We start from the raw sequence: 17,708 nt of genomic DNA, 5'->3' as shown, positions 1-17,708 counted from the left end.
TACAGTGTCTCTTGTAACTTAGTTTTTTCTTTTCTTTGTAGATATCCAAGTACCATTAATGTGGAAAGACTATGATCACTTCAACAATAAAGAAAGTATGTAAGAATTTAGCTGTTTTTTTCTTTTCAAATATATGCAAGCAATGTTTGTCAAAAGGTTATACAGGGCATGTACCTTAGACTTGTGTTTTCAGTCATTCTTTTGCAGGAATCATTCAGAAGCATATATCATCTTGTTTTTAACTGTACTACTGCATAGTAACCCTTACCGTGAAGTTGATAGTGGTAGCAGTTTGAGAGAGCTTATGACTAGTTGTATTCAGTGGAACTGTTGTCACTGTGGAAGGACTCCTGTGGATAAGCATAGATGTAATTGAATTGAATGAGACTCTGACTGCTGTAGATGGAGGTTGGAGGGACTAGAATGAGAGATACAAACTCCAGAGGAAGAAATAGAAAAGTGCCACCACTAATTGGACTAATAGCAGAGAAATGTCTTGTTAAACATATTATAGTATTTTTTGCCTGCATCTGAAAGAGACTTTACAGGGAGATCTCTTGGCAGAGAGAAATTAAAATGAAAGTTTTGTCTGGTACCAAGTGGATTATTGGAGAGTCTTGAAATACATGCACTTTGCTCTATCATGGAAATTAACCCTAAATTTGTTCTAGCTATCACCTGGCATGGATTTCACTTTGATTTTTGGGCAGGTCAAAGGGGCTAAGCATGGCAAAATACTCCAATCCTATATGTAATGTATTCATAATACAATATAACCTTTGGTAATTAGATATTTTACTTTTAAATATTCAAGGATAGTGAGTACAATTACTTTTTTTTACCAAAGGTTTTGAAAGTAGTAGCAAACATAGATGGTTACTAAAAGGAACACTTGAGCAGAGGTTGAAATTAATTTTTCCCTATGCAAATGTTGCTCTATTGATGCAGCAGCTTTGGTAGTTTGCCTCCTGTAACACTCTGGAATGTATAATTTATGACTACTTGAATTTTATGATGCCATGTTAAGAGAGTCAAGTGAAATTTCAGTGAAACTCATTTCAGCTTTTGTTTGCCAGAAACATTTCACATTGTGATATGTAATATCTCTGCTTAAACATTTCTGTGGTTCTAGGATCACAGCGCTATGCAATTTTTGCTCATTCAAATGGGAGCTAAGGTTTTTGATACAGATGTGGCTATTGAGGATAGTTTTGAAAATGTAACCATGTTGTGAGTATCAGTTTTTGAATGATGAAGATGTTAGTTTGTGTTATGAAAGAAGCCTGGTAGGATGTGCACATGGGCTCCAATCTAATGTCCCTTAAGTTTAATCTAAGTCCTTGTGTTGATTTCAGTGAGTAATGGGTCCTTTTTTTCCCCAGATTCCTTGAGTATATAATGACTCTTTTTTTAACTAGATCACTTGACATATATGTCTTTTCCTTTGTGTCATTTTGGAGTATTTTGTAATTTAAAACACAGGGCAGTTAAGAAGAGGGAGTCAGATTTAATGCATGAACACTGAAAGTAATTTGCAGAACAACAGTTAGATGATAAACATTGATTCCATCAATAGATCAGGATCCCATAACTCATCTGCCTCATGGCACTCTAGATTATCTTCCTCATTTTTACCTTTTGATACATTTTTTTGTGATCCTCCGTCCCTCAGGCTTAAGGGAACTGGACAGAATGCTTTTCACTGTCTGTTAAAGGTGACCTGCAAAAGAGGGGAAAATGTAGGTGTAGGCCTTTTCATCCTCTTTATAATGTATAAATAAGGCCTGAGAAGCACTTATCCACATTTCCTGCTTGTTTAGATATTAAAAATTTGGCCTATATTTTTTCTGGAAGATTCTTGTAAAAACAAATTCAAGAGCTGGTAAACTGGGCAGCCAAAAAGGGAAGGAATTTCTAAAATGACTTGAAAAACATCTTTGCCACCTGTTCAAATGAATATACAGAATAAAGATTGAATTCCACCACTTAAATGACATGAGAACAGATAATACAGATCCCTGATAAGGCCTGTAGCAAAGCCAGAGATCTGGCTGATTTGTCAAGGGCTCAAGATTTGTCTTCTTTATAAAGCATATGACCTATTTATAAAACGATTTTATCATTTCAAACCAACTTCTTAGTTGAGCAATGGTTGACAAACAACTTGAAATAGTTCTCCAATCCATTCAACTGCTGTTGCTACAGATAAAGCTAGACTGGAGAACACTAGGTTGTTGGAGAATTAATTCAGAATCACTGTTCATGTGTAAAAATCTAGGATGTCTTAAACCACTGAATTTATTTTGCTATACCTATTTTTATTTTTACTGATTATTCAATTCACTTTCTATCAACATAGACTCTACATAGCTGTCACACACAGTGCTATTTTTTTATTTGAAACTTTCTAATGAATAACAATGATAGTGTTGCTTTTTTAGCATTTGGAGTATTTTCTTTTTATGCCTTAGATACAGGGTTGGGCAAAATATGGTCCTCAGGCCAGATCCAACCCTCCAACTGATTGTATCCGGCCTGTGGGCAAGTCGCCACCATGGGGTCTGGCCTGGGGGTAGCCAGAGGCTCTGGCTGCCATGTAGTGTCAGATAGGCAGGATGGCTTTTGCTCAGTGCTGATACGGTGGCATCAGCTGTGGACCTGGGTGGGTACCACAATCCCTACCTGCGTGGCACGTCTACAGCTGATGGTGGTACCTACCTGGGGCTGCTTCTGCTGCTTTGGGTGGTTGGTGGTATAAGCTGTGGATGAGGCTGGCAAGTTCTAGATGGGGATTGGGATTGGGGTGTGCTATAGCTCTGAGTAGGAGGGGGTGGGGGAGAGGGTAAGGGAAGGAGAGAGAGAGAGGATCAGGGCATGCTGCATCTCTGGGGAGGCAGGGAGAGAGAGAGAGGATCAGGGCATGTTACCTCTGGGGGTGGGAAGAGAGGATTAGGGTGTGCTATAGCTCCGGGGAGGAAGGGAGGAGGAAAGAGGGATGGGGATGGGGCATGCTGTAGTTTCAGGGAGAGGGGGACAGAGGGAGAGAAAAAAATTGGAGCTTGCTACAGCTCTGGGAGGGAGGGAGGGAGGGAGGCATGGGGAGGGAGAGAGAGAGGTGTGGCCTTCAAAGACACCAAAACTGATTGAGTGTCCTTCCAGCCAAACTAAGTGCCCACCACTGCCCTAGAATCTAATCTCAAGAGTTTCAGCAGTGGAAACTTAAAACTGAACATTTGTAATGTGCCTCTCACAAAAAAACCCACACTTGACATTAATGGCAAATACACTTGATTAATCCAAAGCCAGTGGACTCAATATCAGGGAAATTGCTACTTGTCCATACCATTTTGTGGGCTTTAACCCAACCATGTAACCCAAATACATGCATGTTCTGCAACAAACTACCTATTAAATCCACATAAAACCTTTTCTGTAGCACTTATTTAATTCTTTACAACCTTGCATACAAACTTATGCTTCAAAAAGATCAAGTGCTTATTCTTTATTGCTGCACCTGTGGTGGCATTTGTACCTGAAATCTGAGGTCACACTTAAGGTTTTGATGTTTCACCTTGAGGACAGAAGCAATTAATGAGTGCTTGGTGGGAAGGGACACAGGGTAAGGTATGGGCTGTGGATGCCATGAGTGACAAGTGGTGCTTGCAGTTGAGGAAGCAGTGTTTCTGTAGTAGCACAATGAGGAAAACATGATCTAATGTCTTTAAAACCGTTTAAATTAATTTGGGACTATGACCACCATATATGTATTGTATAATTATTGTACAGCATCACTACAGGGCATATTTAAGTTTGTTTCATCGATTTCATAGACATTAGGGCTAGAAGGGACCTCGGAAGAGCATCGAGTCCAGCCCCGTGCCCAGGGGCAGGAAGTCAGCAGAGATCATAGGATCCCAGCAAAATAAACACCCATATGTCTTTTGAAGGCATTCAGAGCAGGTGCTTGAACCACCTCTGGTGGCAGTCTAGTCCAAATCTTGGGGACTCGGACAGTAAAGAAGTTCTTCCTTATGTCCAGCCTGAAATGGTCATGGAGGAGTTTGTGACCATTTGACCTTGTCATCCCTTGGGGCGCTCTGGTGAACAGATGTTCCCCCAGATCCTGGTAAGCACCCCTGATGAACTTATATGTGGCAACCAGATCACCCCTGAGCCTGTGCTTTTCCAGGCTGAAGAGTCCCAGGGCTGTCAACCTCTCTTCATAAGGTCTACTTTCCTGACCTCTGATCATGCGCATGGTTCTCCTCTGCACCCTCTCAAGCTTCTTCACATCCTTTTTGAATTGTGGAGCCCAAAACTGGATGTAATACTCCAGCTGTGGCTTCACCAAGGCCAAGTACAATGGGAGGATGATGTCCTGGGATTTACTTGAGAAGCATCTGTGGATGCAAGCAAGCATTTTGCTTGCTTTACTAGCAGCAGTATCACATTGCAGACTCATGTTCATCTTGTGGTCAGTCATGACATAGTGGGGCTCACTGAAACTTGGTGGGACCCTACGCATGATTGGGCCGTAAACATCAAGGGCTATAGGCTGTACAGGAGAGATAGAATAGGGAGGAAAGGTGGGGGTGTGGCGCTCTACATCAAAGAGCAATACACATCCTCAACAAACAATACTGGGTCAGAGGAGGGGCAGACTGAAGTGCTCTGGGTCCGAATACAAGGGGGTCGGGGGGAAAGGAACTTAACGGTGGGGGTTTACTACAGGCCATCCCAGCCAGGGAGAAGATCTGGACCAGGAATTCTCAGGTCAGCTCACGGAGGCAGTTAAGTCAAGGGACATGGTCATCATGGGTGACCTAAACTATCTGGACATGTGCTGGGAAGAGCAGTCAGCCAGGTCTGACTGCTCATGTAGGTTCCTAGCCAAGTTACAGGACCTCCAGCTAACCCAGGAGGTGCACAGTCCCACCAGGGGAAATGCCTTGTTGGACCTGGTCCTGGCCACGGGAGACGACCTGGTGAGTGGACTGTGGGTTCTCGACCATCTGGGCAATAGTGATCATCGCCTACTGGAATTCACCATCCAGCGCAGTGTCAAAGGCCTGCAGCAAGGCAACAGCCCTAGACTTCAGGAGGGCAGATTTCAATGAGGTAAGGAGACTAGTCGGGGAGGCACTGAGGTCCCAGAGGGGAGGGGAGTTGGGAGTCCAAGAAGAGTGGTGATTCCTTAAGGAGATGATCCTCCAAGCTCAAAGGGCGACAATCCCAACGTGGATCAAAGGGGGCAAGAGTGCTCAAAAAGCCCCTGTGGCTCACCAAAAGCATCCAGGAACGTCTCAAAGCTAAAAAGGAGGCATACACCCAATAGAAGGGAGGGCCATCACCAAGGAGGACTATACCTCCATTTCTCAAGACTGTAAAGGGGCTGTTAGGAAGGCTAAGGCGGAGATGGAACTGGGACTAGCGACCTGGATCAAGGATAACAAGAAGTCCTTTTTTAAATACATAGGGGTTAAAAAGAAGGTACCAGGTAACGTAGGGCCTCTGCAGGACAAGCTAGGAAATCTGGTGATTACACCAGATGACAAAGCTAACCTCTTTAACAATTTCTTTGCCTCCATTTTTTTGAGCAGGGACCAGGGCATCCTCCCCACTGGGATCCCCGATGGACCCAGGGGAGGTGCTGCCAGGCCCAAGGTCACTGAGAACCTAGTCAGAGAACTTCTGGTGGGACTAGACGTGTTCAAATCAGAAGGTCCTGATGATCTCCACCCCAGAGTGCTGAGGGAATTAGCAGAGGTCATTTTGGGACCCCTGGCACAGCTTTACGAGCACTCATGGTGCTCTGGTGAGGTGCCAGAGGACTGGAAAAGGGCCAATGTGGTTCCCATTTTTAAAAAAGGGAGGAAGGAGTACCCAGGATACTACAGGCCCATTAGACTTACCTCAGTCCTAGGGAAGCTCTTTGAGAAAATTATCCAGGAGCACATCTGCGAGGGACCAGCAGGGGTGATCATGCTTAGGGGCAACCAACATGGGTTCATTTGAGGCAGGTCCTGTCAGACCAACCTGGTGGCCTTTTACAACCAAGTCACAAAATCCTTGGACACATGTCACGGTGGACGTAGTCTTTCTGGACTTTAGGAAGGCCTTTGACACTGTCTCTCACCCCATACTCATTAAGAAATTAGGCGACTGTGGCATCAATGCCTATACAGTCAGATGGGTCACAAATTGGCTGGAGGGCCACAGCCAGAGTGGTGGTGGATGGGTTTTTTTCAACCTGGAGAGATTTGGACAGTGGGGTCCCCCAGGGCTCGGTCCACAGGCCTGCACTGTTCAACATCTTCATCAGCAACTTGGATGAGGGGGTGAAAAGCACCTTGTTCAAATTTGCAGATGACACTAAGATCTGGGCAGAAGTGGGCATGCTGCAGGAAAGGGACAGGCTACAACTAGATCTGGACAGGTTACAGGGGTGGGTGGATGAGAACTGGATGGGTTTCAATATAGACAACTGCAAGGTACTGCACCTGGGGAGGAAGAACCAGCAGCATACCTATAGGCTGGGGAACTCCCTTCTCATCAGCACAGAGGCAGAAAAGGATCTTGAAATTATTATTGATTCCAAAATGAACATGGGCCGCCAGTGTAGGGACGCGGTCAGGAAGGCTAACTGCATCTTGTCATGCATCCACAGATGCATCATGAGGAGGGCCAAGGAGGTGATCCTTCCCCTCTATGCGACACTGGTCAGGCCACAGTTGGAGTACTGCATCCAGTTCTGGGCGCTGCACTTCAGGAGGGATGTGGGCAGCATCGAGAGGGTCCAGAGGAGGGCCACTCGCATGATCAGAGGGCAGCAAGGCAGACCCTACAAGGGAAGGCCATGGGGCCTGAACCTGTTCAGCCTCCACAAGAGAAGACCGAGAGGGGATCTGGTGGCCGTCTACAAACTGGCCAAGGGGGACCACCAGGCTATAGGAGAGTCCCTGTTCCTCCGAGCCCTACCAGGAGTAACAAGGAATAATGGCCATAAGTTGACTGAGAGTAGATTCAGGCTAGATATTAGGAGGCACGACTTCACAGAGCGGCTAGGATCTGGAACCAACTTCCAAGGGAAGTGGTGCTCTCTCCTACCCTGGGGGTCTTCAAAAGGCTGGATAATCACCTAGCTGGGGTCATTTGACCCCAGCATTCTTTCCTGCCCATGGCAGGGGGTCAGACTTGATGATCTACTTAGGTCCCTTCCAACCCTACCAACTATGAAACTATGACCCCCAAGTCCCTTTCATCTGTAGCACTAGCCAAAGTAGCACTGCCGAGCCTATAAGAATGCTGCAGGTTTTTCTTCCCAAGGTGGAGAACCTTGCATTTTTCAGTGTTAAACACCATCAGGTTCTCATCCGCCCATTTCCTGAGCCTGTCAAGGTCAGCCTGGATCACCCTCCTGTCTTCAGGTGTGGATGCTTTACCCCAGGGTTTGGTGTCATCGGCAAACTTGGCCAGTCCGCTTCTGATACCAATGTCCACATGGGTTTGAATGCCTTAACAGTATATCTCCATAACACACTCAAGTTTCATCTTTGGATTTCTTATGTTTATCATGTGTGTTTTATGGTCTTTGATTTTGTTCTTACATATGATTTTTATTTTGGAAAGTAATGGAATTTTCTGTCTTGGTTATCAAGATATGTTGTTGGATACAAATCTGAGTAAGAGAATACCTGTGCTATACACTCAGCTAGTTTACAGATGTTCTGAAAAACTTGTTTTTCAGAAGCAGGACCTGACTTCCAGCTGAAGATTGAAGTATATAGTTGCTGTATGGATGAGTCTTCATCTGTAACAAACACTCCTAAAAAGCTAGCCAAGAAACTCAAAACATCAATTGGCAAAGTTACTGGGAAGAAATTCAAATCTCTGCCAGAAGACAACTCTGAATCCTTTTTGTTCACTGACCCACGCATACTGTAAGTTAATATTTTTCTTGATTTTTTTTTTTTAATTTGCTGTTGTATAAGCTATCTTGTAAACCTTTAGGCATTTACCAAGAAATAAGTATTTCTGTACTTGCCTGTGTAAAATAAAATTTGCATTTTAAATGATAAATCAGAATGTAGGCATGAATTCAGACTATGTACTCCTGAAAGCCATGGGGAGGCCAGCACTACGGCACAGGTAAGAAATGAGAATGTAAGAATCAAAGGGCCCCTTGGGACTCGGAGCGGGGGGGCAGCAAAGGCACCAGTCGCAGGGCTCAAGTGCCTATATACTAATGCTAGGAGCATGGGAAACAAGCAGGATGAACTAGCGCTCCTGCTTGCACTAAACACCTATGACTTAGTGGGGCTAACGGAAACCTGGTGGGATTCATCCCATGATTGGGCAGTACATATTGAGGGCTATAGATTGTACAGAAAGGACAGGGTGGGGAAGAAAGGGGAAGGGGTTGCGCTCTATGTCAGTGAGCAATATACATCAACCCTCATCAAGACGGAATCCAAGGATGAGGAAGTAGAAGGATTGTGGGTTAGGCTACATGGGGGGCAAGGAGAAAGGGATTTGGTGGTAGGGGTCTGCTACAGACCCCCACATCAAGGGGAAGAAAGAGATTCGGGACTCCTGAGGCAACTCTCGGAGACCATAAAAGCTAAAGAGGCGGTAGTCGTGGGGGACCTAAACTACCCGGACATCTGCTGGGAGACACAGACAGCAAAGTCCCACCGCTCACACAGGTTTCTAACCTGTGTACAGGACCTCCACCTGACACAGGAGGTACATGGTCCCACTAGGGGGAATGCCATACTGGATCTGGTATTGGCAACGGGAGATGACATGGTAGCGGACCTCCAGATCGGTAGCCATCTGGGGGACAGTGATCACCTAATAATAGAATACACCATAAGACGTCGAGTGGGTAAGGTAACTAGTAGGGTGAAAGTGCTAGACTTTAGGAAAGCTGATTTCAATGAACTCAGGCGATTAGTCAAGGACGCACTGCAGAGTAGGAGATTTGAAGAAATGGAAGCCCAAGAAGGGCGGCTGTGCCTTAAGGAAACGATCCTTCGGGCACAAAGCAAGATGATCCCCGAGCAAGGCAAAAGAGGAAAAGGGGCCAGGAGGCTTCCCTGGCTGACCACAGAAATCCAGGGCAGCCTAAGGGGCAAAAGGGGAGCACATAAAAAGTGGAAACAGGGAGAGATCACCAAAGATGAATATACCTCCTCTGCTCGTGCCTGCAGGGAGGCAGTTAGACAGGCCAAAGCTACCATGGAGCTGAGGATGGCAACCCAAGTAAAAGACAACAAGAAATTGTTTTTTAGATATATAGGGAGTAAAAGGAAGGCCCAGGGAGGAATAGGACCCCTGCTAAATGGGCAGAAACAATTGGTGACGGACAGGGGGGACAAGGCTGAACTCCTCAACGAGTTCTTTGCCTCAGTGTTCCTAAGTGAGGGGCAAGACAAGTCTCTCGCTGGGGTTGTAGAGAGGCAGCAGCAAGGTGCCAGACTTCCATGCGTAGACCCTGAGACGGCGCAGAGTCACTTGGAAGAACTGGATGCCTATAAGTCGGCAGGCCCGGATGAGCTCCATCCGAGGGTGCTGAAGGCACTGGCCGACATCATTGCAGAGCCACTGGCGGGAATATTTGAATGCTCGTGGCTCACGGGCCAAGTCCCGGAGGACTGGAAAAGGGCCAACGTGGTCCCCATTTTCAAGAAGGGGAGGAAGGAGGACCCAGGTAACTATAGGCCAGTCAGTCTCACCTCCATCCTTGGCAAAGTCTTTGAAAAAATTATCAAGGCTCACATTTGTGAGAGCCCGGCAGGACAAATTATGCTGAGGGGAAATCAGCACGGGTTCATGGCAGGCAGATCGTGCCTGACCAATATAGTTTCTTTTTATGACCAGGTTACGAAATGCCTGGACACAGGAGGAGGGGTGGATGTCGTATACTTAGACTTCAGGAAGGCCTTCAATACGGTATCCCACCCCATACTGGTGAACAAGTTAAGAGGCTGTGACTTGGAGACTACACAGTCCGGTGGGTGGCGAATTGGCTGGAGGGTTGCACCCAGAGAGTCGTGGTGGATGGGTCAGTTTCGACCTGGAAGGGTGTGGGCAGTGGGGTCCCGCAGGGCTCAGTCCTTGGACCGATACTCTTTAATGTCTTCATCAGTGACTTGGACGAGGGAGTCAAATGTACTCTGTCCAAGTTTGCAGATGACACAAAGCTATGGGGAGAAGCGGACACGCCGGAGGGCAGGGAACAGCTGCAAGCAGACCTGGACAGGTTGGACAAGTGGGCAGAAAACAACAGAATGCAGTTCAACAAGGAGAAATGCGAAGTGCTGCATCTAGGGAGGAAAAATGTCCAGCACACCTACAGCCTAGGGAATGACCTGCTGGGTGGCACGGAAGTGGAAAGGAATCTTGGAGTCCTAATGGACTCCAAGATGAACATGAGTCAGCAGTGTGACGAAGCCATCAAAAAAGCCAATGGCACTTTATTGTGCATCAGCAGATGCATGACAAATAGGTCCAAGGAGGTGATACTTCCCCTCTATCGGGCGCTGGTCAGACCACAGTTGGAGTACTGCATGCAATTCTGTGCGCTGCAGTTCAAGAGGGATGCGGATAACCTGGAGAGGGTCCAGAGAAGGGCCACTTGTATGGTTAAGGGCCTGCAGATCAACCCCTACGAGGAGAGACTAGAGAAACTGGATCTTTTCAGCCTCCGCAAGAGAAGGTTGAGAGGCGACCTTGTGGCCGCCTATAAGTTCATCACAGGGGCACAGAAGGGTATTGGTGAGTATTTATTCATCAAGGCGCCCCCGGGGGTTACAAGAAATAATGGCCACAAGCTAGCAGAGAGCAGATTTAGATTGGACATTAGGAAGAACTTCTTCACAGTTCGAGTGGCCAGGGTCTGGAACGGGCTCCCAAGGGAGGTGGTGCTCTCCCCTACCCTGGGCGTCTTCAAGAGGAGGTTAGATGAGCATCTAGCTGGGGTCATCTAGACCCAGCACTCTTTCCTGCTTATGCAGGGGGTCGGACTCGATGATCTATTGAGGTCCCTTCCGACCCTAACATCTATGAATCTATGAATCTACTCCAGCCTTGAGGCCTGATTCTGTTTTTAAAAATATGACCATGTTTCCTCCCATAGCCAAAACACAGTTCAAAGCTGTATAATAATTAACCTATGCATGAAAATGAATATTCAGCTTGTAGTATAACCAGCAAATGGCTCATAATAGCGGTTGAGTATTCTGGCTGAAGTTTTTAACTCTAGGGATTTTAAGTAAGGTTCTCAAATATGCTTTTAGGTACCAAAATAGAAGTGGCCTTTTATTTTTTGTGTGTGGAATTTCATGGTATTATGCTTCTATTGATTGCAATGGGATTTATGGATGAGAAGCTGTTAGAAACTTTAATAGTTTTAATATTAACACTTGCATTTATAGTTTTTAAAAAAATGATTTATATAGCAGACTTGTAAGAAGACTATGATCTAATAGTCCCTCTGATGTGGACCTTTCACATTATATAGGACTGTTCTTCCTGAATGTGCGCTTTATTTAACATACTGTCAGTTCTGTGATGAAACTTATGCATCTTTCCTTGATAGACTGATTCTTAGTTATGCTGTTCTTACTACTAGGTTACATGTGCACATAGACATCATTGACAGCAAATCTGTAGGGTGACCCCCCTACTATTTCAGTTCTTGAGTTCTCATTATCAGAAATGAGACAATTTTTATTTGAGCCATTATTCAACTGTCTAGAAACCCTACTGAAACAGCAAGCTAGCACTTATCTCACATTTATTTTAAGGACAGTAGTGGATAAGATGATAAGAAGGTATAGTAATGTTCTGGGGACTTGAGGGTAGGATTGGGCCCCTTAATCTCCTGGAGCACATGCTCAACTTCCCCAGCTTACAGAGAGGTGCAGGGAAATTCACAGTTCCCTGCTTGTGGAGACCCACCCCAGAATCTCAAGGGCACATCTCTAAAACCAGGGAACACCCACATGGATCCCTGCATGTAGGCATTGAACCTGGGGAGTCTCTGGTGCCCCACACCTTTGTGCTGGGACCTACGTGATTCTGTGCCTTCACACTGGGACCCATGCTGAACCATGCTACATGGACCAACATAAGTCCCAATGTAGAGTGGCTCAGGAGCCAGGGAATTCCTGGTTCCCCATACCTCTGCACTGAGACCTGTACTGACCTATGCCTCTTTGTGTAACATGGGCCAGCACTAGTTCCAGCAAGGTGGTGTGGGGGGAATTCTCCAACTCTCATGCCAAGCCACTCCACAACCTGTGCTGACTTGTGCATCTGCATGAAGCAGAGGCCCACTTGTACTAACAAGGAGCCATGGACACTGCCCTGTGCCTCTGTGTCAGCATAAGCACTGACCCATGCCTCTGAGTCAGCACAGGACCCAGCCTGGGCCCCAGCATGGAGGAAAGGGGAGCCAGGAATTCCCTAGCAGAGACATGGATTAGTGCACATTCTTGTGTGGAGGTATGGGATGCTGGGGGTTCCCTGGCTTCTGTGCCACCTTGGCGGGACCCGTGCTGGGACTTTTGCCTTCATGCAAGGCATGGGTTGGTGCAGGACCTAAAGGAGGTCCTAGCAAGGAGGCGTGAGGCAGCAAGAGATATGGGGACTCCATGAGTATGGTGAACACTTTCCCAATAAAGCAGATTAACTGTGGTGGGAGTGTTTCTGTCCTGAGAGGTTCTCTTTCCTATCTGGTTCTGTGGGAGGAAAGATTCTGGGTTAAGGGAAGGGGGTGGGATGGAGGGCTGTAGAAAAAAAATCAATACTTGTTTAAACTCTTATTTCAGGACTTGAATATTTAAAAGTAACACTGATCTTATACACCTATCCTGAGGTCCTGTTATTAACTTTCTTCTCAAGTACTGTAACTTTGAGCAATTAAGTGTTACTATGGCTCAGGTGCTACTTTCAAAATTGAATTTATATTATCTGTTCTATTAACAACTTGACATTAACAGATCAGCTTCTTTAAACCCTATCCACCCCTCTTCACTTCTGTCCCATTACTCGTTAAAAACCTAATAATAATTTGAACAAAATTTAAAATTATTTAAATAATCTCCACCAAAACCTTTTTTATTGAATGGTCATGAATTAAATTTTGTTTGTGCTATCTTTTGCTGTATATCATGAAACAAATTTGAATAGGGTTAATTGATATCACTGATATATTTAACAATAGCTTTTCTATGTCAGGGACAAATGTTTTTTAAAAGCAGGATTGAATAATTTTGGAGAGCCCATCTTGAGTTCCTATTTTTATTTAGCTTATCTTAATGTGGGTACTTCTTGGATATTTACATCTGTGTACTCTTTGCACCTTGAAAGAACTATAAAATAAGAACCAAACCAAAAAAAAACTGTAGTATCTAATGCAAAAAATAATTTAAAACACAGTTCAAACAAGAACTTCTCAGCCTATACTTGTTCTTTGTAAACTTCAGCTGTCTAGGCCTCTTCTACCTCCAAAGCTCACATATATTTTAGCTCTTATCTCAAAAATCATATAAACTGCCAGACATATTTAGTCTCAACTTCTAAGCTTCCATGTTTTGTCAGTGTGCTTTGTCAGCTCATTTGATGAGCTTTAGTTAAAGTGCCCCAGAGGCTATTTTTAAACCCACAGGGGCTTAGACATGTGACTGCGGCAATGCTAGAGCATTCTAACTAGAACGTATCAGAGCATGTGTATAGACATCCTAAGTGCTTTTCTTGCAGTCTTAGAGCACATCCATGTGAGTGTGCACATGCCTCTTGCAGTGTCTCAAACTCTTTGAGACTCTGCAAGATGCACACTGGAAACAAAAAAATGTTCCCCATGGTACAAATTTGCAGCATGGGCTCAAAATCCAATACCTGGAGATCCAAGTATCTAAAAATACTCGGGGGGGGGGGCAGGAAAAGTGGGGCAGGGCATAGTCCCAGACCATGCCCTGAGGCAACTAGAGCTTCGGTCCTCCACAGAGATGCTCTGGTAGCCAGCCAGAGCATCTCTATGGCTGGCCCTTGCCCCGGTGCTGAAGCACTGTGCCTGCCTGTGCAGGCTGCAGGGACCTGGATCCAGGCTCTGTGCTAAGTAAGTAGCGGGTGGAGGAACTGGAGGGGGGGGAGGGGACCATAGGGGGGCTCCGCCTAGCCCCAGCCCCCCCCTCACTCCCAATAACTTCCGTAGCCCCTGCTCATTCCCCCAACCCCGCCACAGCCCCCCCACTTGCTGCCCTAACTGGCCCCGTCCCCACAGACCGCACTCACCGGCTGCAGCAGCGGCTGTCGGGGCCTCTCAGGACCACATTGCACAGCCCCCCTGCATAGCGGGGGGCAGCAAGGCTCAGCCCCGACTGCCTGGCACCCATGTTGCTGCATCGCACAGGTGCAGCCCAAATTGGCAGGGCACCATGTGGTGCCTCACACAGTCTGGCAGTTTGGGGCCGCTCAGGCTGAGTGGTGCTGAACCCTGGGTGACAACTGCGGCATCCCCGAGTGGTCTGACAGCACGTGGTACCCTGCCAAGCCTGGCCACACCTGTACAATGTAGCAGTGGCTGTGCGGGTGCCAGGCAACCAGGGCTGAGCTCTGCTCCCCAACGCTGTGTGGGAAGGGGCAGGGGGGTTGTGCCACAAGGCCCTGAGCACCCCAATCGCTGCTACTGCTGGTAAACTGCGGGTGGTGTTTGAGGCTGGAGTCTGGCAGGGGTGTGATCAGGAGGCTGGAGCTGAGCAAGGGAAATCCCTCAATCATCTCTAGCCTCCCAATCACTCCCCTGCTTTTCTCCAGCTCCCTGCTCCTTCCATGGCTCATCTCTAGCTCCCTGCTCATTCCGTTGCTCGTCTCCAGCCCCCTGCTTGTCTCAAGCCCTGTGCTTGTTCCCCTGTTCATCTCCTGCTCCCTGAGGGCTGGTACTCCAGACTCCCTTCCTCCCCTGCTGGTCCCCAGCCCCTTGCTTGTCCCTCCCCCCTCATTTCCAGCCTCCTGCTTGCTACCCCACTGGTCTTCAGCCCCTGGCTCATTCCCTTGCTTCTCTCCAGCCTCAGGGGCTGGAGAAGAGCAGGGGAAAAAGCTGAGGACCGGAGAGGAGCAGGGGAATGAGCAGGAGGCTAGACAAGGTAGGGGAGCAGCAGGGGGCTGGGATCAGGCAGGGGGCTGTCAGCCCTGTGGGAGGTGTGCTGGGGGGGGGGGGGTCTGGGACGCTACAGGCAGGGCAGTCCATGTGCTGTGCCGGGGAGTGCACTCTGCGGGGGGTAGGGGACCCACCCCTCCAAAGCACCCCCCAACACAGTCCCCATCACACAGTCCTCCCACACCTACCCACACACTGACCTGCATCCCTCCACACCCACCCACACAAACACCCACCCTGTGATAAGGAAAACAAAAGCAAGCATCAAAACATATAGCTATTTAGGATTTATTTTATTACGATGATGTAGCCCTGTGGGGTCAAGCCAACTCTCAGGATCTCAATATTGTGCTGTTAGACAGGAGGGTGTGACACAATTGCACATATACAAACACACAAATCAATTAGGTGCATACATACACACACTACCAGCTCAGGCACATATACATCCAAACCAGCCTAGGCACATGCATACCTATCACCAATTCAAGCACATGCGCTATACACCCCAAAAGTTAGACACATCACTAATTCATATATCATGCACATAATGCCATACACACACATTCACCAGTTCACACACATACAGCCCACCTACACATACACACAGGTAAGTTCCTAACTTGGATGGTACAGTGTGTATGTGTGTGCTTGGGGTACCTGGAATACTTGGGGAAAGGTTCAGGTGAGAGAGAGAGAGTTAAAGTGTAGGGAGTGAGAGTTGCCAGAACTGGGATTAGAACTGGTGGACTACAGAGAAGCTGGCTGAGGAACTGAGGCTTGGGTTTACTTAAGGTAGACTGGGGCTGGAAACTGAGGCAGACAGCTGAGATGTTGGGGGGGGGGGCGCAGATAAGTGGTGGCAAGGAGGAGACAGCCAGGAAAGAAACTGAGGCAGAAACCTGGTTGCTCAGGGGAAAAGGAAAAGGCAGTGGGGATAAAACAGTGGCAAAGAAACGGAGTTTGGAGGCAGAGAGGAGCTCAGGACAGGTGTTGGAGGTGGCAGTGAGCTAGAAGCAGGAGAGGGAGAAATGAGACAGAAGTTAGAGGGGCGAGGAGCAGAGATTGGAGCAGGGCCAAACCATAGTAAAGCAAAACCCAACTTAGGGGTCCCGATAACAGTTTTATTACACAGACGACACACTACACAACCCCATGAAGTTACTGGTTCACACACGCACGCACGTGCGCGCGCGCACACACACACACACACACACACACACACACAAAAGCACTCACAATGGCAGCAGGAAAAAGAGACTCAGTGGAAGAGCTGGAGTCCACGTAGGGAAGAGAAGCAGAGTCCAAGTCCTTGGTTGAAGAGGGGGTGGGAGGTGATAACTACCTGTCCAGGCTGGAAAGGGGTCCTTGTCCAGTAAGTGTTGTCCAGAAAGGGGGTGGGGGGGGGGGGGTCGCTGGCAGGGCCTCTGGGTGGATAGGCAGTGTGGCATGGTGCTGGTCCAGATGGAGAGGGCACCCCACGGGATCTGTCTTCACTGCCCCTTTTTATAGAGGCAGACCTTGTGTGACCCTAGTGACAGGAGGCATGCCCAGGCAAGGGTCAGCCCCTGGCATACTGAGCATGTGTGCTCCATGCAGGGATGTGCAGTTTCGGGTGTCTGTAAAGGTGGGGTACAATGGGAGAGTTGCTGGTTCTGCAGGGTCTTTTGTCTTTCAAATGCTGGGTTCTTGTCTCTGTTCCTGGGTGAGGCCCGTGGTTCCTGGATGAATCAATGTGTGGTGATGGCCTGGTCGTTACAGGCCATTCAGTAGAGGCCTGCTACCATTGTATTTCAATCATGCCCAATCACTCATTCATCCAGGAACCAATTTACATGGGAGGGATACATGAATCATATAGTTGCAACCCACGGGATGCCCAGTCAGAGGACACAAAATGGAAACTTGACATTACAACAAAAAAGTCTCTAATCAATATTGGGTGCCTGTCCTGCAGAGTTTCCAACAGGCTCTACTCACGGTGCTCCAGGCTGATTCAACTGCTGCTGCCCTTGGGGAATGCTTTCGCTCCCATGCCTCTGCACAGGAATTGGCTCTGTCGCTCAAACTTCCTCTCTCGGCTTCGGCTCCTCCCCCTTCTGGGGAAAAGCAGCAAGTTAAGTCCCACTCCTCTTATAAGAGCTCACTAATTAGTAATTTACAAATTTTCTGGTCTATGATGCAACGAGTATTCCCAGCACCGGCGGAACGACATCATCTCGCCAGCTGGTCCTGCCACATGCCTGGTAAGTTTCTCGCTCTCTTTTCTCCTTCGTAACAGAGTCACCAGCTCCCTGTTACACTGAGAACATGCTGCTTTTAGCAGCAGTTCAAAGAAAAACAGCGTATTTAATGCAATTCACTTGTATGTATGGGACGGGTGGCTTTGTCTTGTATTTGAGTAAATATGGTAGATAGAAAGCTACTAGAGAAATGCAAAATGCTGTTCCACAAGTGGCACATAACAAAGTACTATCTGCTATATTTATAAAGTCTATTTAAATCAGTGGGCTAATTCTCTCAAATACACAGGCAAAATTCT

General features: G+C 47.2%; 1 protein-coding gene across 1 annotated transcript in view; it reads left to right on the top strand.

The window, feature by feature from the left end:
• Nucleotides 1-17,708, top strand: part of RTKN2 (rhotekin 2) — a 59,437-nt gene that overhangs the window by 10,191 nt on the left and 31,538 nt on the right. Inside the window, 4 exon segments of the mRNA XM_059730327.1 lie at nt 1,133-1,230; nt 2,147-2,151; nt 7,748-7,940; nt 17,124-17,313. Of these exon segments, the coding sequence (XP_059586310.1) occupies nt 1,133-1,230; nt 2,147-2,151; nt 7,748-7,940; nt 17,124-17,313 (486 nt within the window).

This window comes from Alligator mississippiensis, chromosome 6 (genome assembly GCF_030867095.1).
Source record: "Alligator mississippiensis isolate rAllMis1 chromosome 6, rAllMis1, whole genome shotgun sequence".
Classification (NCBI taxonomy): Eukaryota; Metazoa; Chordata; order Crocodylia; family Alligatoridae; genus Alligator; species Alligator mississippiensis.
The sequence above is the reverse complement of the archived record's forward strand: the minus strand, read 5'-3'. Positions and strand labels throughout refer to the sequence as shown.